General features: G+C 37.1%; 1 protein-coding gene across 6 annotated transcripts in view; it reads left to right on the top strand.

Moving 5' to 3' along the window:
- Nucleotides 1-23,560, top strand: part of SBF2 (SET binding factor 2) — a 501,522-nt gene that overhangs the window by 448,619 nt on the left and 29,343 nt on the right. For 3 of the 6 annotated variants that reach the window (XM_047877108.1, XM_047877109.1, XM_047877107.1), the window contains exons 27-31: nt 6,625-6,821; nt 9,391-9,531; nt 10,415-10,510; nt 18,882-19,066; nt 22,658-22,834. In XM_047877108.1, the coding sequence (XP_047733064.1) occupies nt 6,625-6,821; nt 9,391-9,531; nt 10,415-10,510; nt 18,882-19,066; nt 22,658-22,834 (796 nt within the window). Of the gene's footprint in view, nt 1-6,624; nt 6,822-9,390; nt 9,532-10,414; nt 10,511-17,483; nt 17,559-18,881; nt 19,067-22,657; nt 22,835-23,560 lie in introns of all 6 variants that reach the window. The other 3 variants (XM_047877111.1, XM_047877110.1, XM_047877112.1) reach the window with 2 other exon arrangements.

Below are 23,560 nucleotides of genomic sequence, written 5' to 3'. Positions count from 1 at the left end.
AGATGAAAAGGTACTCAACATCCCTCATCATCAGAGAAATGCAAATCAAAACCACAATGCAAACTGGTGCAGCCACTCTGGAAGACAGTATAGAGGTTTCTCAAAAAGTTAAAAATAGAACTACCATATGATCTAGTAATCGCACTATTGGATACTTAACCAAAGAATATGAAAACACTAATTCAAAAGGATATATGCATCCCTATGTTTATAACAGCACTATTTACAATAACCAAATTATGAAAGCAGCCCAACTGATGAATGGATCAAGAAGTATACACATACACACACACACACACATATGCACACAATGGAATATTACTCAGCCACAAAAAGGAATGAAATCTTGCCATTTGCAGCATAGATCTAGACAGTATAACATGGATGGATATAGAGAGTATAATGCTAAGTAAAATAAGTCAGTCAGAGAAAGACAAATACCATATGATTTCACTTGTGTGTAGAATATGTATTTCACTTATATGTAGAATTTAATAAACAAAACAAATGAACATAGGGAAAATAAAAGAGAGAGAGAGACAAACTAACAGACTCTTAACTATAAAGGGCAGATGGTTTCCAGAGAGAAGGTGGGTGGGGGGACAGGTGAAATAGGTGAAAGAGATCAAGAGTACATTTACCTTGATGAGCACTGTGTGGTGTATACAATTGTTGAATCACTATATTGTAACCTGAAACTAATTGAACATTATTTCAACTATACTGGAATTAAAATTAAGAAAAAGAAAAAGACCAAAGACATGCAGGATTGAGTGAGAGGTTTAATGTGATTGGTGCTTCTGTTGGAGATAATAGAGGAAATGCCAATATTAAAGAACTAACTGCAGGGAATTTTTCAGAATTGCTGAGAGAAACCAGTCCTCAGGTCCAGGAAGCCAAAATGAATCCAAAGCAAATAAGTCCTCATCTAGAGGTATTGAACTGAACCCGCAGAACATCTAAGAAGAGGACACCAAGCAGTCAGAGAAAAGAGAAAGTTCACCAAAACAGGAATAGCAATGATGAATGACATTTCAGTATCAACAAAGTAAGAAGGCAATGGAATCAAATCTTCAGTAAGCTAAAGAAAATAATCATCAACCTAGGTTGTACACACAACAAAAGTATTTTTCAAAAATAAGGCAATTAAAAGTATTTTCAGAAAAACAAAAACATATATAATAAAAAATACCATTATGAAACTTGAGAAACAAGTAGGAAATACAGTTTGAGATTTGGGCCAAATAAAAATTTTTCATTAAGTACTGAAAGATTGTGATTCTGTTGAGTATGCAATAATTTTCCTGGATACTCTATCCTTCTAATTAAATTCTTTTTGTAGATAGTGTAAGTCGTGGTGTCAAGGTGTAATGTCCTGCTGTTTGGGAAGCATGCTATCAAAATCCTGCCTGCCAGTGAGAAAACAGACCTCATTTCTCATTTTGATCTGTCAGAAACAAAATAAAATAACAGACCACTTATTAGAGCCCTTGTAATAAAATGTTTATAGTGATATAAAATAATATATATCCCTCAAATAATATATTAGGAAGAAAGGAATGGAATAATAAAAAATAATCCAAAAGAAGGCAGAAAGGAGAAAAAAGGGAACACAGAACAGATGGAACAAATAGAAAGCAAATGGTAAGATGGTAAATTTAAATTCAAATATATCAGTAATTACATTACTTATCAATTGACTAAATGTTCCAATTAAAAGAAAAATATTACCAGAATTTTGTTAAAGCTTTATGCTGCTTTAAAGGGAGATATCTAATATACAAGAATTCAGAAAATGGAAAGTAAGAGTACAGAACAAATACACCGTGCAAAACTGCCTTTTACAAAATCACACATGACAATTCATTATGACCAAGTGGAGTTTATTGTAAGAATACAAAACTGGCTTGAAAATTGAAAAACAATCAGTATAATTCACCATCTTAAAAGAATTAAAAAGAAAAAATATGTTGCATTACAGGAGGGGAATCAAAGCAGAAATGGCTACTGTGAGCCTGGTCCAAAGCATGCAGTGATGGAAGGTCCTGGAGACAGTACGTGGTGGGACAGCCAGACAGAAGATTCCTCTAGGCCAGAGAGGCAAGGGAAACTGTAGGGGCGTGTGATCCTCAAGCCCACCCCTCCCTCCTCCTATGGAAATTCGTGCGCAAAGCTTGAATATTTGCCTCTGGGGGGATCTCAAACTCAAGTGCAGAACTTGCAGAACAAGTGAACTGTGAAAATGGGGCAAAAACATTTCCAAATTGATAATTTTTTTTATTCCAAGAAAAAAAAGAAAAAAGAAAAATATAAATTCACTATATACAGAAAAGCACTTTATAAATATAATGTACATTTATGATTTTTAAAAGAAGAATTCTTATCAACTTAGAAATATAAGGGAAGCTCCCTATCTAGTGTCTAAAAAATCCTACAGCATAAATTACTTTTTGAAAGTAATTGTAATTGAAAACTTTTACTCTGAGATCAGGACAAGGTAAGGATGCCCACTATCATGACTTCTACTCAGTGTCATACTAGAGGTCCTAAAAGGTGCCAAAAGACTAGAAAAAGAAACAATAAAAGGCATAAAGATTGAAAAGAAGGAAAACTATCATTACTCACAGATGACTTGCTTGTATACTTAGAAAATCTGAAGGAATCTACAAATAAACCTTTAAAATTAATACATGAATTTAGTTAGGTCCCTGGTACAAAATTATTATACAAGAATTAGTATATACATAGCAAAGGTAAATAATAAAAAAATGAAATTTTAAATGATGTTATTTTGGTACTGACACTACTTAGAGTAGCTCTAAAAAGCATTACTTAGGAATCACTCTAATGAAAGATATACAAGACCTCTATGTGGAACAGTCAGAACAATATTGAGGACCATTAAGGATATAAATAAATAGATATTTCATGTCCTTGAGTTTGAATACTCAGTACTTTAAAACTGTAATTTTTCAGGGCACCTGGGGTGGCTCAGTCAGCAAAGCATCCAACTTGGGCTCAGGTCATGATCTCACAGTTCATGAGTTTGAGGCCCACATTGGGCTCTCTGCTGGCAGCATGGAGCCTACTTTGGTTCCTGTTTCCCTCTCTTTCTGCCTGTCCCCAACTCATGCTTTCTCCCTGTTTCAAAAAATAAATAAAAACATTAAAAAAAAAAAAACCTTTAAAACTATAATTTTTCCAGAAATTGGTCTATAGATTCAGTGCAGTCCCAATCAAAATTCCAGCAAAATGTTTATGGAAATTAAAAAGATGATTCTTTTAATATATAAAGAGTATATAAACTTTAATATATACAGTTATATAAAACTTCAGAAGGTCAGGAATAGTCAAGATAGTCTTATAGAATAATACTGTAGGATATCTAGACTTTTTATAAAGCTACAGTAATTAAAATAGTATGGGATTGACACAAGGATAGTCAAACAGACCATTGGGGCAAAATAGGGAATATAAAACAGCTCAACATATATGGACACTTGATTTAAGGTAAAGTTAGCACTTAACAGCAGTCAATAAAAGATGTTTTTTCAATATGCTGGATATCCATATGAAAAAAAATTAATCTTGACTCCTGCCTTATACACAAAAATCAATTCCCACTGGTCTATGGGTCTACATGTAAAAGGTGAAAATAATAAAGCTTCTAGAAGATAGAAGAATATCTTCATAACCTTGAAGTAGGAAAAGATTGCTTAGGACAGGAAAAGCACTATCCATAAAATAAAAGACTGATAAATTAAGACCTTCTGTAGATATCAGAAGAACATCAGGAAACATTAAAAGAGTAAAAAGGCAATAAAAAATGGCAGGGGCCTTAAACCGGAACTTCACAAAAGAAGACATCCTGGTGGCCAATAAATATCTGAAAAGATGTTCAACCTATTAGTCTTTAGACAAATAGAAATTAAAGTCCCAATGAGACTACTTTATACCTGCAAAAATGGCTAAAACTTAAAAGATTAACAACACAAAGTACTAGTAAAAATGTCAAGCAAGTGGAACTCTCATTTATTGCTTGTGGGACTATAAATTGGTTAAACAACTTTGGAAAGCTGTCTCGCAGTATCTGCTAAACATCTATGGACCATATGTGTAACCTGTTATTTGCCCAGAATTTCCAATAGAAATGTATATGTGCTCCCAAAAGGCATCTACAGGAATGTTCATGGCAACATTTTTCTCACATAGTCAAAAACAATAAACTACTCAAAATCAACAATAGAAGAAGAGATAGTGTAATCACATAGTGGGATACTATACACAATGAAAATAAACTACAGCTATATGCAGTAGCATGGATGGATCTCACAAGCATACTGTTGACTAAAAGAACCCAGATACAAAAGAATAAATTTTATTTGTTCCTTTTATCTAAAATTCAGAAACAGAAAACTCATCCAGTTTTTTAGCAATCAAGGACAGTGGTAAATTTTGAGGAGGAGAGAGAAATAGTGATTGGAAAGAGATACAGGGGATCTTCTTGGATTTTGGTAATGGTCAATTTATTGAGCCAGGTAGTAATGATATGGATTTTTTTGTGTTAATTCATTTGCGTTTCAAGCTCCATGTTTAAAATACATGTCTTGGGGCACCTGAGTGGCTCAGTCAGTTAAGCATCCAACTCTTGATTTGGGCTCAGGTCATGATGTCATGGTCTTGTGAGTTTGAGCCCCACATGGACTCTGTACTGACAGTGTGGCATCTGCTTGAGATTCTCCTTCTGTCTCTGCCCCTCCCCCACTTGCCTCTCCCTGTCTCTCTCAAAATAAACTTTAAAAATAAATAAATAATTTTTTAATTAAAAAAAAATAAAAAAATAAATGTCTTACCCCTCAACAAGTATGTTTCTGAGTCTTAGAAAATATCACAGTAATAACCTCCTTTTGGGAGGTTATTAATATGAAATCTCTTTAGTGTAATATTTCTAAATAAACTAAAGGAAATGACTCTGAAACCTGCCTATCTTCTTGTGCTTCCTATTCTAAAAAACAATGTACTTTGTTTTGTATTTTCCCAGTGTCATATCCTGTAACTTTATGAGCTAATCTTTTCTTTAAAATTATCAACATGTAGTGTCAATAAAATATTTAAACTTATTTTGACCTTTGAACATACTGTTCTCATAACCAAAAATCATTTGGTTTTGATTTTTAGTTCTTTCACCATCTCAGGCAGACTAATGTTAGTGTGCTCTATTCTCAGCTGTTGCTGCAGCAGACTAATGAGTTGACAATTTGACTTGTCATCCTCATAAAGTTGCTATTAATCCACTAATCTTACAATCTATATTTCAAGTTGACAAAAAGTAGTGTGTAAGACAAAGGAAATCATTAGTTTAACAGAGGCCTTTTTAGTAATTCTATAGAGCATTTTTCTTTTTTTTTTTTAATTTTCTTTAAGTTTATGTATTGTGAGAGGGAGAGAGAGAGCAGAGAAGGAGCAGAGAGGGAGACAGAAAATCCAAAGCAGGCTCTGTGCTGTCAGCACAGAGCCTGACTCAGGCCTTGATCTCACAAACCATGAGATAATGACCTGAGCAGAAATCAAGAGTCAGACGCTTAACCGACTGAGCCACCCAGGCGCCCAACACAAGATTTTTATTTTTTTTTTTAATTTATTTTATTTTTGAGAGAGAGAACACATGAACGGGGTAGGGGTAGAGAGAAAAGTAGACAAAGGATCCGAAGCAGGCTTTGCGCTGAGAGCAGAGAGCCGGACGCAGGGCTCCAACTCATGAACTGTGACATCACGACCTGAGCCAAAGTCAACACTTACCCGACTGAGCCAACCAGGCACCCCAGAATTTTTATTTTCTAGGCTTAGGTTATTCCACCTGCAGTATCATTGAAGGGGGCTTATTTCAAAAAAGGCTACGGATTAGTGGATAAATTAGCTATTTTCACTATCTAGGGCTTTTTTTCTCAAACCCTGAAGAACTGAGTTAAAACTAAGTTCCATGTTTAAAATACACGTCTTGGGGCACCTGAGTGGCTCAGTCGAGTTAAGCATCCAACTCTTGATTTTGGCTCAGGTCACGATGTCATGGTCTCCTGAGTTTGAGCTCCACATGGACTCTGTACTGACAGTGTGGAGTCTGCTTGAGATTCTCCCTCTGTCTTTGCCCCTCCCCCACTTGCACTCTCCGTGTCTCTCTCAAAATAAATAAACTTTAAAAACAGTAGCGGCACCTGGGTGGCTCAGTTGGTTAAGCGTCGACTTCAGCTCAGGTCATGATCTCGCAGAGCCCCACATCGGGCTCTGTGCTGACAGCTCAGAGCCTGGAGCCTGCTTCAGATTCTGTGTCCCCCTCTCTCTCTGCCCCACCCCTGCTTGTACTGTGTCTCTCTCTTTCAAAAATGAATAAACATTAAATAAATAAATAAATAAATAAATAAATAATTTTTAAGAAATAAATAAAAGAAAATAAATGTCTTACCCCTCAACCAGTATGTTTCTGAGTCTTAGAAAATTACTGTGATACTATGATACTCATGTTCTTATATTCTCTCTCTCCCTATCTCCCCATTTCTTTCCCTTTCTCTCTCCCATTCCCACTCTCTCACCCCATTCATTCTTTTTCTCCTTTCCATGTCCCTGAAGCTATCCTGGCCTTTTGGTTGTACCTCAAGCTGTACAAGACAGTAGTTTACCAAGAGTCGCCCGCTGCTATCGACACAATCGCCTGCCTGTTGTATGTTGGAAGAATTCAAAAAGCAGTACCCTGCTTCTCCGATCTGGAGGATTCCATGGGAAGGGAGTGGTTGGTCTTTTCAAATCTCAGAACTCCCCTCAGGCAGGTAAGCATCTCTGTACAGCACAGTTGTGATCCTTTCACTTTAGAGAATTCCTAAAAATAAAGGAAGTGATATCTGGGAGTATCAATTGTGCCCTTATATCAGGCCTTCTCTCGCATACAGACTTCTCCACGGTGCAATATGAAACATGTACTATTTGACAATGTGGGTTTCCACCTTGAATTTGGCATCTTGCTAAATATGTCTGTCTATATTTGTATTTTAATATAAATTATCATAATAGCCTTTTGTTCTAGGCTATTTTTTTTTTAATTTTTTTTTTCAACGTTTATTTATTTTTGGGACAGAGAGAGACAGAGCATGGACGGGGGAGGGGCAGAGAGAGAGGGAGACACAGAATCGGAAACAGGCTCCAGGCTCTGAGCCATCAGCCCAGAGCCTGACGCGGGGCTCGAACTCACGGACCGCGAGATCGTGACCTGGCTGAAGTCGGACGCTTAACCGACTGTGCCACCCAGGCGTCCCTGTTCTAGGCTATTTTTATTTCAGCAAACCAAACTATCCACAGATGGAAACTAGAGTATACTAATCTTTTCTCTTTCCTTCTGGGGAGCATCCAAATATATTTAACAGCTTCAGAGGCAAGTAGGGATTCTCTGACCCATGTAATATGAGATATTTTATCTCATTCCTACAAGTAACATGCACGCACACAAACAAGTCCACAAACCAATGACCAAAATGCTGCCTTAAAAGAAACTCTCAAGAAAAGAATATTTTAGGAAGCTAGAAGAAGGCCAACTTAAGAAAGCAGATAGTACTACTGTCTCTTTTTCTGAGGATATTTTTAAGTACTATGTCTGAGGTCTTGAAGTCAGTCAGAAGCTATATTTTGCAGGCCTTTCCCATAATTTCTAGCTTATAGTAAATGTTCAGTAAAATTAAACAATAGACCACCAACATATCAGATCCAATTTAGGGATGGCTGTGTTCTTAACTCTTTGGAAATGAGGTAAGTCAAGTTCTGTGGTTCAGCGGGTAGAACCATGTGCTTTTGACATCTCTTCTTTATTCTCGTCCATTTCCCTCCTGAAAGTTAAAAGTTGGCTAGCGTATCTTTGATCATTCAGCTGAGGGCAGCACACACACAACATCATCATCATCATCATCATCATCATCATCATCATCATCATTATCCTGCCTGTCTTGGAGTCTCAACACTAGTATAATTAAAGGCAATTTGTTTTTAACTATTTCGACACTGAGGAATCCTCCCAAGCCACATAGTGGATATAACAGAACACAGCATATGTAAGTTACATAAAGTGAGGGAATCATTTCGGGAGCATTGATGGATATATCACTGATCATTGATGACTATGTTAATTTTTTCATTGGAAAAAGTTGAAACTATTTTATTCACTGGTTTCTGATTTTTTAATCTAATATAAATTTGCTGTATTCCATATTTTTGAGCTCACACATATGCTCACATTTTAATGTCTTTGAATTGGGATACATCTTAAAATTGATGTGATCAGAGAGTTGTCATAGTTTAAATGGAAGAGTTGTTTTTGTTTTTAAGTTTATTTATTTATTTTTGAGAGACAGAGAGCACAAGCAGGGGAGGGGTAGAGAGAGAGAGAAGGAGACACAGAATCTAAAGCAGACTCCAGGCTCTCTAGTGGTCAGCACAGAGCCCAATGCAGGGCTCAAACTCATGAACTGTGAAGTCATGACCTGAGCTGAAGTCAGACACTTCACCAACAGAGCCACCCAGGCACCCTTTAAATGGAAGAGTTTTTAATTCTTAGCACATAAAATAATGGTGCATCTTATAATTTATGACATCTTAGAGTTCATAAAATATAATAATGGCACCTTAAAGTTTATAAAATATAATTATGCTAATTTTTTCTTCAGGATGTAAAAAAAGTTGTTTATATCTGTTGTCTTTCTAATGAGTCCCCCATGATGCCTCTTTAAAGTGCCTGGGCCAATTTTAGTGATTCTTTGTTCCACACAAACCAGCTCAGACGCCCTCCAACCCAGAATTGTTCTCACATTTGTTTCCCTCTGTGCATACACAGAGGCATTCCCTCTCTGCCCTTCTCTTAGAAGCACTAGGGAATCTGGCAGTGGCTGTTGCTACCTTCTCCCCATCTTCCTCCACTCTTCCTGCAACAGACTCCTACAAGTTCATGTGCCCTGTTAGGCCTTTGTGGCAGAATTAGAAGAAAACTACTGGTATGGGTGCCATTCTGGGATGCCTAGGGAACCCATTCCATCCTCTGCTCTCAAACAGTGGTATGGACAGGATAACTACACCAATTCTTGGAAGGACAGCCCTGTGCTGGTTTTCCAGACCTAGGCTCTTTCTGGGAGGATAGCAGAGCCATCTCCGATGATGATGCAAGAAAGAAGTAGGTGTGGTGAAACCAGTATCATAGGAGGATAGCCATTTAATAGTTTACAGCTGTAAATGGGACTAGTTTCTATATTTGGGTGTGGTAATTTGAAGATACACAGAAAGAATAAGATAGGTAGGTAGGTAGGTAGATGTCTTAACATAGAGACAGTTTGTTTTATTCACTATCTTTTTCTTTTATAGCTCCTACCTCCTCTTTAGAATCTTCCAGTAGCATAGAACAAGAAAAATACTTGCAAGCCTTACTGAATGCAGTTTCTGTCCAACAGAAACTCAGTGGCAATAACACCCTTACTGTCAGACCAGCACTTGCTCTGTCTCCAGGTAAGATTTGATAATACTTTTCTTCTTGACAACTATGAAAGCTTCATTCCTTGGGTTAGTCTCTTCAGTTATTTATACTGTTCCTTCAGTATGACCCCTTGAAGTTTTACCCTATGGGACTATAACTTTAGCTCCTTTTACCTAAAAATCAACATACCACTGTTAATGTCTAGTAACAGTAACCAAATGTGGAGATTCAATTATTTTCTTTTTAAAAGAATAATAGGAGTGGGGAACATAAATAAAGTCATCTCTTTTTTCTTAGAATCTATTTTACATAGACTTTAAAGTATTATTACAAAGTGGAATGTATAAGTTGAACACCTGATTATTAAATGCTTATGTAGTAAATCATCATGTATAAATTTGAAATTCCTGAAATTTCTGCAAGCTTTTATGATTTGTAGTACAGTTTGTTTTCATTAGATTTGGATGAAGCCATTAAGACTTGTACTAATATTCTGTTTCAGTTATCATGTGATGGAACCCCAAAGGGTTCATGTAGAGGTAACCCTAATGTGTTAGACACAGGAGCATGTGACTTGAAAAGTTGGTCTCCTTGGCTTAATCAGCTATTTGAATTAGCTCAACATAAGCAGAAAGTGGCTTTTCTTGTAAAGTAACACCATGCATGCCTTGCTTCATTTATCATTAAATTCTCTGATTGCACTTGCCAAACCTAACTCTCTATAATCTTGCAAATGTGTGTATCTCTGAGGAAATAGTAACAGTGCCTTGTTATCTCTATTAAAGCTTTGGGTACTTAAAAAGTACAATGTTTGGCAGCAATTAGACATGCTACACATGAAGATAACTTTTTGTCATTTGAGTAATGTTAACCTGAACGACATGGTTTTTGTTCTTCTTTTTGGCTGACTTTCAGGGACTGAAAGGAGGACTTCAAGAATGTCCACTGTGCTTAAGCAGGTAGTGCCAGGACATTTGGATGTAAACCCATCCAATAGCTTTGCTCGAGGAGGTTAGTAAGATTGATTTTATAACTGAGCACTGATACAACCTTAAAATTAGAAAACTTTACTCTAGATAGTGATACTCTAAATCAACTAATTATGGTTCAAATTGTTCTTAATTACCCTTTTCGAAATAAATGGTCTAATTTGTTACTGGTGTTGTGGCAGATGAGTTTAGCTGCATGGGACAAAATGTATAATAATTGCTGAAATCTTAGCTATTGATGATTTTGGAAGCAGTGGGAGGTGAGGGGAGCATGTCTAAGTGGTCAGCCCCATGAATACTCCACAATGCTTCAGGTTTGCAGGGTAGAAAGGCTGATCACCGAAGCATAAGCAGCTAGAGAGAAGTAATCCCAGACTCCAAGAGTTGTGCTTCCCCAATGCCTGTAATTTTTACTCCTGTTCTCTGAAATGCTAGTTTAGGGAACAGAAGAGAATGATATCCAGGTTACTCTTTTTTTCCCTCTGGGCTTTTTAGCTTTTGGCATAAGGAAATAGAGAAAGGCCTGTATTTGCTCTTCTAGCCCCAAAGGAGGTCCACTTTGGTATCTGGAGATTATGTGAGATTCTTTTACTTTTCAGAGGTAATTACAGAGCAAGTATCTTGATTGTAAAACTTCCTATTTTACAATGGATTTATATAATCTTGGGCTTTTTCTCTCACGTCTATGCGATGCTGAATCCCCTTGAAAATTTACCAAGTGAATGATCCAAGTTCTGCTTGAACATCATCAGTAATGGGAAACTCATTTCTTCCTAAAAGTAGTCCCTTGCATTTGTAAGCAACTCTTTATTTGTTAGAAAATTCTTTCTCATATTGATCGAAAAATCTGCCCCTATGTAACTTTGCATAATCTGCCCTCTACAGTCAGAAAATTCTAAATCTTAATCTCCTACATGCCAGCCCTTCAGATTTAAAAACTGATCTGATCTTTTCTCTCTGAGAGCTTCCATTAACTCCAAATATCCCTAATTGGAACAGTTGCATTCCACTCACCATCTTTGTCACTCAGTGAACTCTCCACGGATTTGAACTCATGCAGCCTAAGATTACATCAGATATGAGGATGGCCCCATCATTAGATTGACCCACACTGAGATTAATATCACTTGAAATCTCTTCCCATGTGCTATTGTTCTTAACAATATACAGTACTAGCCTTGAGGGTTGGTTTTCGAACCTAAATGTACTACATACTATACCTACAAAATTCCATCTTGTTTTACATGGACTATTGTTTTAGACTTTGGATCCTAATTCTGTCTGCCTCTGTATTAGACATTTTCCCAAGCCTCTTCTCATGCATCAGTTTGATCTCTGCTGTCATGTAATTTGTTGTTTAAAAATATTAAACAGCCAGAGCTAAGGGCAAAAGTCTTCATCAAACTAATATAGAAGCTTCCCTGAAGAAAGAGATTGATCTGTTAATATATACCAGTTCAACCTCACCTGACCCATATTTCTAAATCTCTGCCAATCTCTTTAATTTGGTATTTTCCAGTCTTTCCAAGTATTAATTATATCACAAAAGATTATATGGTTAGTTTACCATGACTCATTATAAGAATTAGTGCTTTTTCCTAAGTAATCACAAATTATTCACTAGTATCCATTCTAGAATTTAGTTCAGAATCAACATACAGGAAAGCTTTATTTTACAAAATTCACTTTTTTCCCTTTTGAAAAACCATATTACTATGCACATCTCCTAGCAGTCATATTGGTTCTTTAGATACTTTTTTCCCACCTCATCAAAATGTTCTGTAATTACAGGATTTCCTAATAGCTTTCAGCCTTTTTCACTCATCTTGTGAATTAGTGAAATAAAGGTCACTGTATTAGTTTTCTAGGGCTACCTTAACAAAGTGCCACAAACTGGTTGTCTTCAGCGACATTTGTCTCATCATTTTCTGGAAGCTAGAAGTTCAAAATCAAGATGTTGTCAGGGTTGGTTCCTTCTAAGGACAATGAGGCAGAATCTGTCCCATGCCTCCTCTCTAGTTTTTGGTAGCTCACTAGCCATCTGTGGCTTTCCTTAGTTTGTAGAAGCATCACCCAGGTATCAGCCTTCATCTTTTCATGATGTTCTCCCTCTGTGTCTGTCTCCAAATTTTCCCTTCATATAAGGACACTGATCATATAGAATTAGGGTTCCATCGCCCTCCAGTATGACTTCATCTTAATGAATTACCTCTGCAATAACCCTATCTCTAAATGAGGCAACATTCTGAGGTGCTGGGCATTAAGACTTCAACATATGAATTGGGGTGGAGGCACACAGTCATATATAGCTTTATAGCTTTATAACCCATTATAGTCCTACATAGCTTTCTTTGGAATTTTTTAAATACCATTGTTTTAAAGTTTAAGATACAGGCCTCGTTCTTCTCATTTCTTTCTTGGTGAATTTGAACTAAAAGATAGTACAGTGACTTTCTCCTAAGATTCCTGCCTAGTATTTCTGTTGCCCAGAGCTCCTATCCAAATTTGGCCCAATATTGCAGTTCCCCTTATTGCTTTGTTTAGCATCTGCAAGTTTATATGGCCAGCAAGGCATGTCAGCAGTTTTTCCATGCTCTGCTCTTGAGTTTTCCCTTTGTCAACTTCATCAAGGACACATTATTTATTCCTCCATTTGGCCAGATGACTTGTAATATAAATTTCAGACGCAAAATGGTCTCATCTTCTATGTTAGCACCTAAGGCTCATGGACATTCACCAATGTGTTTCACCTACATTATCTTCTCTTTTTTAATACTGGACTCAGACTCAGCCTTTTTTATACAAGGGGATCCCCACTTGTGGTTACATTCTAATCATGAGTTTATTCTTTGCTATTCTCAAAAGTACCTAAAAAGCTGTATTTACCTCTTAGGGTCAAAATCTCCCATTTAATTTCTGATCCATTCTAGGCATAATGAGGTCATAATTATTATTTCTGACACCCTTCCCAAATATTTTCTTCTGAAAATTATTGTGAACTTACTGCGTTTCCTCATAATAGTTTTTTGCTCCTAACCAGATACTCATCATTCTGGTATCTTAAACTAGGATCCAGAAACATATATCTTACTCTTTTATTCCATCTCCTAATTCCTCAATGCCAAAGCCTCCCAGATCTTCCAAGGTCCCAGTGGTTAACTGGAAGATGAGATACTGCTGTTTCCTGGTGTCTTCAACTTCTCTGATCCCTAGAGCTGCTTCCTTTGTCTCTTCCAACAGGGTCATTCCTCCTCACATTGAATACCAAGAATGGACTGGGCAAGCAATTTGGGAAGTCTTAGAAGATTCCCTGTTTAACATGACCATGACAGGCAGACACTCACTCACATAGGCCAGGGCCAGACTAGGTGTGGATGTTTCCACACCCTGCAAATAGTTCATTTCCTCTTTCCTACCCTCAAGGAGAGTCTCTTCATTTTTCCAGATAGTGAGGCACCACTTCTCCAGAAATTCCTCATCCACCCTGTATGGAAAGAGCCTCCTAGTTCTAAATTTTCCTCCTAACCTTCTCCTTTTTCTCTTCTATGTATCTTTACTCTTTCATCATGATAGAGTCTTAGGTACGGGTTTTTTCCTTAGGTTATTTTCACTGTGTGCCTTTCTCACTCTGCTGATAAGCCAGAGTTCAGACTGACTTCCACCTTCTCCTTTACCCTCTTCTCAGTCAGGGTGACCACTTTGCATTCTGTGTGCATGTTGATGAGTTCCTAAGTCAGGGGAAGCAACCTTTTTTACACAAGAACCAGTGAAGGAAAAGTGAGGATGTGAATAGAACACATTGCTTTTCATTTAGAATTAAAATCATTTTTGAGGCCCATGGGGAAAAATACATATACTTACAACTTGGATAAATTATTTTGTTGACTACAAAAATGTCATGAGGAAATCAATACTACTACCTCTTAAAAACAAAAGTATAGCAGCTCAGTATATTTGAGAAGTAGCCACATGGAGTCAGCCTTTTAATTTTCCATCCTTTACATTTCTGTGGCCCTTCAGTTTCTCTACATGTAATATTTTATCCTTGTAATAATCTCTAGGATATGTGTTTTAAGAGGCTCTGAGAAATGAAGTGACTTGGCCAAGATCACGTAGCAAATAACAGCATAACTGGTACTGGGATTGGTTCAGTCCATTTCAATACAGTATTCACTGACTATAGCTTGTACCTCATACACATGGATAAATTCAGTACCCATCCCCACATCCCACCCGAGCATCTTTCCTCCCCTCCTTGGCCTGAACACCAGTGCTTTGAACACCAGTGCATTCCCATCAGTGGGGTGAACTGCACCACTTCTTCCCTGAAGCAATCCCCTCAGCCAGCCCCTGCTGGACAGCCCCAGAGCCACTTGGTTCCTTACATGACAAAACACTTACATTCAAATTCAAACTATAGCACTACCACTTAATGTGTGGTATTAAGCAATTTAGGAAACCTCTCAATGCTCAGGGTCCTCATCTGTAAAGTGCAGATAATAAACAGTATTAGCTTTAGAGTATGAGGAATAAGTGAAATATCTGTAAAACACTTAGCTTAGTAACTGATTCATAATAGGAACTCAGTAAACGTTAGTTCCATGATTATTGTTGTTGTTATTAGTTATACTTGCCTAATACTCTACTGAAATAGGAGAAAAGTCTACATTTGCATTTAAATTGCCTTAAGCCAGGTTGCTCTACATAGGCCTAGGGCAAGAAGATAGAAGGTAAATATGCTCTAGGTCTAGGCCAAAAACTAACAAACTTTTTGATCATGATCATAGTTAAAAATACATTTTATATTATATTACAGTATATAAGTATTATATCAGGTAATACTGTCACGGGGCAAAATGTATATATACTAAAACAAAAGTTTCATGAAACAGTATCTATACCACATGCAGTGCACATAGTATTTTCAAATTCTAATCTCACGTTTTTGAAAATACCAACTTGACCTAGTAAAGTGATGACTAAAACCATTAAGGGGGACCCTACAGCTTGGGAAAAAACCTGACTCCAAGCCAGTAGTACATGGTCAGAACAAGTATTTGACACCTAGGAAACACTCAGGAAGCTAAGTAGACCTTACCACCAAAGCACTAGCGTAATCCCCATTGGATTACAGTTCTCAAAGCCCCCTGCTGGCCCCATGTCCATACAGCCCATTTTCTTATTGCTGATTTTCTGCTATGTGATAAATACTTGGCAGTTTTTCATTAATGAGCCTCTATAATAATAATTATATTATTAATCAGAGCAAATAATCAGGGCAGATAATCAGAGTTGAAGATATACTAGAAGGACCACAACAGCTCATAATGTATCAATTTTCAAAAAGAAAATAATCAACAAATGTGTTTAATACCTATAAATTAGGCTTTTAGCATGGATACAAGAATAAATATGATTAGGGCCCTACCCTTTGGATCACAAAATCTAGTAGAATAAAATGTGCTAATAATCACAATGCAATGTGATCACAGTTCAAGTAGAGCTCTCTACAAGCCTGGGGACAGTGAAGAAGGCACTTCCTAGGAATTCACATTGTTCCTGGATCTTAAGGGATAAGGAGTTTGTCAGGTAAAGAAATGTGAAAAGTAGTTCCAGGTAGAGAGACTAACATGTAAACGTGGTATATGTTCAGGGAACAGTATCTCACAATCAGGAACCAACCACTAAAACTTCACTATAAGTATTTAGTGTCCCATATTCCAATCGGGAAGCTCAAAACCTTGGCAGAAAGGAGAGCAGGTGGGCAGCACACAGGAAGCCTTGTGCTTTTACCATGTTGTCCCATGGTCTTTGTTCTGTCTTGCAATAGAATTCCCTGTGTGCAGTCAGGCAGCACCTTCACAACCCTTAGCTTTCTGAATTCCTTTGGCCACTAAAGCCATTATTGCCCTTCATTTTCTGCTTCCAGAGAAGTGAGACAGAAATGAAGTAACGCTGCTAATGATTTTTCTATTATCAAATTATGTCATATGCAGCTTTGCAATATATAGCTTAATAATACTGTTGTTAAAGTTTTCAATCCTGAATAAATACAGAGTCATTTTCCTTAATTGACTTGAGCAGTTCCTTTGCTCAGGAAATAATGTCATTAACTGTAACCCACTGTTCATCGCTTTTGTTACTACCAGGCTAAGTTTGCCTTACTCACGAAGCACTTTTTTTCTGTCGGGGAAGAAACAATTATTACTCAAATTACAAAAGTGTTATCTCTAATACTGCCTATCATTTTGGTGCAAGTAGGGATTTTAGGAGGAGTCGTGACTTCAATCATCACAAGCTGTATTTTTTAGTGGCATTGGGTATTGTCACAGGATCATGAATTTTTGTTTCTCATAACTGTATTAAAATATTTGTTTCTCATAACTGTTTCTCATAACTGTATTCTCATGAAATGTAATTTCAAAATGACAAGAAAAAAAGAAGATAGTGTGGCAATGCTTGATGCTTTACTGCAAAAATATGCCCTTAGTTATTCCAAATGGTTACTGGAGCTTCATTCCTGATGTGATAACCTTGCTCAAAGAACCAACGTGCTGTACAACACGTAGCATTTGCCAATAAATCAGCCTCCTTAAATACTAGGGCCAATGCATTCCTAACATTTACCCCCTTCTAAATTCCTTAATTTTATTATATAAATTTGTTTCTTGCCAAATGACAATCTTCAAAAGCGTGTTCCATTTGGTATAATTTGTTAGTGGCGCTCTGCTGTGCTGTCCATTTCATTGTGCTTATAATACTTATAATCAGGTGCTGAAATTTCATTTAACAGGTGCTCAGTTCATCTATTTTGTGTGACTGTGCAGCTTTTTATTTGTTAATTGCAGTTTCTACTTTTATTATATTTACATTTTCCCCCTATGTTAACTCAAGTTCAAAAATTAAATAACCTATTCTTCTCTTACTCAATTTGCTCTGATGTTTGCTGCTATCTACATTTCATTCCTCCTTCTGTCTTTAATCTTACTTACCAGTGCATGGGTACAGAGATAAATGTTTTATTCAGTCAAACCCCAAATCTTCAACTAAGGGAAGAATCCATAATCAAGGTACTGTATTATCTGTCCTAATGTGTCACTCTTTTGAACCATCTTCATCTGGAAGCATATTTGTTACAAGTAACCTTTTTCACATTTGTTTGTCAAATTATGTCCTTTATTTTTATCCACATTCTGAATTTGCTCTGTGATTCCATTTATAAACACTTGCCATAATATCTAAGACAAGCTTATAATTCATGTTAAGCTAATATCTGAAAAACAAATCCATTAAACAAAACCTTTTCTTGGGAACTGGTCTCCTGCCCCTATAAATGCTTATAAAGAAAGAAGCAGATGAGACAGACATTATTATGGTGACTTTCAGTCCCCTAGAAACATGACTTGATTTGGCAAATATTAAAGCTTCTCAAAGAGTCTTTCTAAGTCTAGAGAAGGAACCCCACTATAGACAAGCAGTGATAGTGTCGTATACCCCAATGACCCTATCACCAGCATGAGCGCCGTAGTCTATGGGCATTTATAAGGGGCTCTGTTATTTTGAAGGTACTACAGTGCTGGTCAAGTTTGAGGCTTAATATTTGCCTTTGTGTTTGAATATTGAATATTTAGTAGAAATGCAATTTTTCTAATTAATATAATTAAGGTCCATTTATAACATGAGATTCTTCTAGTAACTTAGCTTTGGCCTTTCCCTTAGAAGACATCTGCTTTTGACTGTAAATTTTAAATAAAGCCTCCTACGTATCAGTGAAATGCGCATTACTAAATTTATAACTTCTATTTTTCATGGATACTGGGACAAAAAGACTAGAATCTATCTTTACTAATTTAAAATTATGTCATTTGGGCATGACACACAAATATTCTAGATCTAGCCTCAGATTTTAGTAGGTATAGTAAAGTTCTAATTTATTACTTAATCTAGATTCCTTGTTGCATTGACTGACTAAAGCAGAAGAGTGTTCCTTACTTCTTTCATGAAACCCTGAGAAACTGAGTCACTCCATGTTTTCACATTGTTGCCTTCTGCCTGCATTTTTTGTTTCCCAGTGTCCGTGCACTCTTTCTATTTGTGATCTCAGCATTTACTTATAAATACTGACTTTACATCAAAATACAAAAAATGGGATTGACTTGGGTGACTTGTTAGCTCCTTCCAACCCTAAGATTGTGTGATTTGGAAATGCTGTATTGAATAATGCTTATATTTGCAAAAGTAAACAACAAATGACCGGTATGATCCATGATTACTTAGGTGAATTAACTTGCTATTACCTCTAAAATTGTCCCTACAGAGCATACATCTTTTTCCCTATTCAGTGGCATTCCCACATCAGGTTATCTCACTCCATTATTTTGGCTTTTGTGAAGGTGTTTGGGCAAGTCTTCGCTCTAGCACTCGCCTCATCAGCTCTCCAACATCTTTCATTGATGTTGGCGCCCGGCTGGCAGGCAGGGACCACTCGGCCTCCTTTAGTAACAGCACCTACCTGCAAAACCAGCTCTTGAAACGCCAAACGGCCCTTTATATATTTGGTGAAAAGTCGCAACTAAGGGTAAGATTTCTTTTTCTCACTTAGAAACTTTATGGATACACAAAGGCAGTCTATAAAACTTATCTCAAACAGCTTTCCTAGAAATTTCATTTTACAGCATAGATTCTTAATCTGGAGTTAATAATCTCAAAAAAAAATTTTAGCTCATACATATGTATGTATATCTGCATATACTTATATCGAGATACAGATGCATATCTGCATATTTATTAGCCACGAAAATATACTTACACATAATCACGAAAAAATCAGCATAAACATCAGGAATCTTAGGAAGTGTACATACAAAAAAGAAATAAGGCTTATTCGGGCTGTGTTTTTCCATTGTCTTGTTCAGCTTCCATAGAAATCTGTGCCCCTGGCAAAATAGATCCCTATTGATAAAGAAGGCTACAGGAAGGTAGAAAAGTGAACAAAAGAAAGCTGTGGCCCTGCATATGGAGACAAGGGAAGGCCAAGATTGTTTTCTAAGTTAATTTTTTTTTAACTTTGCAAGGTTAGACACACATGTCCTAAGACATGTCAGAAATTTCAAAATATTAGAAGCCCTAATCAACTTTATTCTTACTTTGGTTTTTTTAAATGTTTATTTATTTTGAGAGAGAGAGAGAGAGAGAGAGAGAGAGAGAGAGAGAGAGCAGGGGAGGAGCAGAGAGAGAGAGAGAGAGAGAGAGAGAATCCCAAGCAGGCTCTGCACTGTCAGTCTAGAGTCCAACCTCACTAACCGTGAAATAATGACCTGAGCCAAAATGAAGACTCAGACACTTAACTGACTGAGCCTCCCAGGTGCCCCTTTTCTTACTTTTTTTTTTTAATTTTTTTTTTTAACGTGTGTTTATTTTTGAGACAGAGAGAGACAGAGCATGAACGGGGAAGGGGCAGAGAGAGAGGGAGACACAGAATCGGAAGCAGGCTCTAGGCTCTGAGCCATCAGCCCAGAGCCCGACGCGGGGCTCGAACTCCCGGATCCTGAGATCGTGACCTGAGCTGAAGTCGGATGCTCAACCGACTGAGCCACCCAGGCACGCCTATCTTACTTTTAAGTGATTGTGCTACAGAGCTTCACTATGCTCAGGTCCTATAAATTGTAAAGATAGTCTCTACCTCTAAAAGCAGCACTTCCTTGGGTTTGTTTTTGCAATTCACACATTACAAAATAGATTTCATTACTACTGATAGGTTTGTGGGAAATAAAAGTATTTGTTAATTCAGAAATCCCCTCAAAGTTTAGCCCAGTGCTCCAGTCAGCACTGGGCAATAGAGACAGACCTTCAGTTGAACTGTGGAGCAGAGGCTGTGAGCAGGATCCCACATGCTCGGTTTTCAAGATGCCAATGACTGCGTCATCTCTTCTATGGCAAGCTGGCTTTGCTAGCTCCCCTCCCACTGCCAGGACTGCTGCAATCACTTAGTCACAACCTTTAGGGGAGAGGGCATGAAACTGCTGGGTATAGTGCTCAATTGTTAAGTATGCATGTGTGTCTTCTGATACAGCAGATAACTTTATATCCAGAAAATAGTTGGAACACTTTTCAACAGTAATCCAGGGTTGCCTGTACAGCCTCTTTGGCACCAGTGTCTTTCCCAGAGCACAGACTTTCCACACTTCAGCACAGCACTTATTCATGACCTGAATCACTTTCCAAGGTTTGTCTTCTCAGTTCTCACCTCTGCCATTGCCTTTGCACATCAGTCCTCAGTTTAGCTGTATGATCATGTATATATGAGTAAGAAAGACTGAGTCCTTGGGACTCATGCTCCTTTTTCTCCCTTCCTCCCTTCCCTCCCCCTACACGCCACCCATCTTCCTCCTTCCTTCTTTCTTTTTCTTTCTTTCTGCCTTCATGCCTTTATTTACTTTCTTTCTCTCTTTCTTTCTTGCTATCATTCTATTTGTCTCTCTCCTTTTCTCTCTTTCTTTTATCAGTAAAGTATTATATTTTAAAAACGATTCCACTGGGGCACCTGGATGGCTTAGTTGGTTAAGCATCATGATCTTATAGTTTGTGAGTTCGAGCCCCGCTTCAGGCTCTCTGCTGTCAGCATGGAGCCTGATTCAGATCCTCTATTTCCCTCTCTGTCCCTCCTCCACTTGCTCACTCTCTCTCTCTCTCTCTCTCAAACTCTCAAAATAAATAAACTTTAATATATATATATGCATATATACATATATACATAATTCCACCATCCTGGCACAGTAGTAATTAGGATTTTTGTATATTCCATTCAAGTTTTTCTTTTTATTTATTGAATTGTATCTATAGAGTGTAGTCCTTACCTGTCTCACATGTGCCACATTCTGGACAGCCTAGTGCCGTCTAGTTGCAACCTGATACTTTCTTCTCCCCACAAAGGACACATATAGAAACGCAAGGAAGTAGAGAGTGGCTTATTCTAAATAAACTTGAATTGCCCTTATTTACCTTTTTCAGTTTATATACTTTAATACCTTATACTTAGTAACAAGTTCATTATGACCTAATGTGTGTCAACACTATGGTTGATAGTTTCTGGTTTAGAAGATAAGCATACCTACCTCATGTATAGTTGAGAAATTGAAAGGAACCTGGTTCTCCTGGAAAGTAAGCTATCTATTATAAGTTTTTAAAAAAACTAATAGAAAAGCACTCTCTCTCTCTAAGATAAATAAACATTAAAAAATAAGAAAAATAATACAATAGAGTTATTTGGGCAGAATGTGAAGAAAGTGCAAAGAGTCTGAGAAAACTAACTCATTTTTTGGCATGAGAAGGTTGAGAGTTTTTAAATCCTCAGAACTAAGCAACAAGATTACCAAAACAAAATAGATCAAAGGGCCATCAATTTAGCATTTATAAATTACAAATGCAACCACACATGGAATAAATTCCATATGGATTAAAGATATAAATGATAAAAGTATTCAAATAAATATATATTGATACATGTGTCATATTGTGTGAAAAAAAATATTGTCCCAAAGCTAAAAGGCAGAAAGCCTTTCAGATTTTACTACATATAAAATTTTGTATATTCACTTTAAAAGAGTACTACAATGTTAATAGTGTTAGGGCAGTGAGATGATGATTTTTATTGCCTTCTCAATGTTTATCTCTACTTTTTTTCACTTTTACAATGACTATGTTTTACTTACATAATAAGAAACAAATATGTGTATGTCCACAAACTTTAATTTGTAGAGTTCTGAAACCTCAACAGTATATTACCTTTTCATTACAGTGTATATCTTGGAAGACTTAGTTTTGGATTAATCATGCTGTCCACGTGTCATTGGTTCCTCTTTAGACTCCAGGTTCATGGCCTTATAATTGGCTTATATTTGGTGTTATAAGTTCCAGCAGGTTCCAGCCTACCAGTAGTCTCTCCAAATTCTCAGAATGACAGCAAGCCAAGTCAAACCACAAGACCTTACTGAATGGCTCTTTCCAGTAACACTGACACATTAGCCACAGGATTGACTTTCTTGACCTCTGCAACCTCTATAGCAACTTGGCCTCAACTAACTGTACATCATCAAGTATTGACATTAAAAACAGTGCTCTTTTACCTATAGCACTTCATATGCCTAATTCTATGCATCTTCACCCACAGAACTTCAAGTTAGAATTTGCTTTAAATTGTGAGTTTGTTCCTGTTGAATTTCATGACATCCGACAAGTAAAAGCCAGTTTTAAAAAATTGATGAGGGCTTGTGTTCCAAGCACCATCCCTACTGACTCAGAAGTGACCTTCCTGAAAGCCCTGGGAGATTCTGAGTGGTTCCCACAGGTAATGTCTAGAGCAGTGTGTCTTATAACTCAAGGCAAGAGGTTCAAGTGGATATACAGAATTGGTATTTGAGAAAAAAGTATTGTGTTCCCCTATTACCTGACATTCTCTCCTTATTGTACACACTCCATAAAGGTTTTTCAGTTCCAGGAAACATGTGATATAGAAGATGAGGGGATAGAATTCTTCATCCCTGGGTTTTCAATCTCTTCTAATTGAAAACTTAATCTTCACAGGATGCTAAGGAGGAGATCTTTATTGTTAGATGGAAACTTTTTGATATGCAGCAAATTTAATCAAATATTTATAGGACTTCTGCTCTTTTGTCAGCAGAGTAAGGATCCAGGGACACAATTTGATTTCTAGATGATTCCAAGAGCCTTTCCCTACTTTCCCTACTTTCTCACCTTCCATGTGCCTTTTCCTTGTCTGTAGATTTTAGATTCACCCTCAAACCATCCACCAGAGTCATATTGGATGCCCCAAAGCCTACCTAAAGTTTAGGAAAAAAAACACATATCCCTTCTTCAGCTAAGTCAAACTTGGGATGTTTTTAATTAAACTCTTATTGAGAAATTAAGGAGAAATAGGTATCCCAGCACACATAACCCACATTTCTTCCAAACCACATAAGAAAGGTATTTATGACATGCATGTTTTAGACACTGACGCAGACATTTGGCCAAAGCATCTCTGCAATATACCCTTCAGCCTTGTTTTTAAACC

Source organism: Prionailurus viverrinus, chromosome D1 (genome assembly GCF_022837055.1).
Source record: "Prionailurus viverrinus isolate Anna chromosome D1, UM_Priviv_1.0, whole genome shotgun sequence".
Lineage (NCBI taxonomy): Eukaryota > Metazoa > Chordata > Mammalia > Carnivora > Felidae > Prionailurus > Prionailurus viverrinus.
This window is presented reverse-complemented; position numbering and strand designations above follow the sequence as displayed.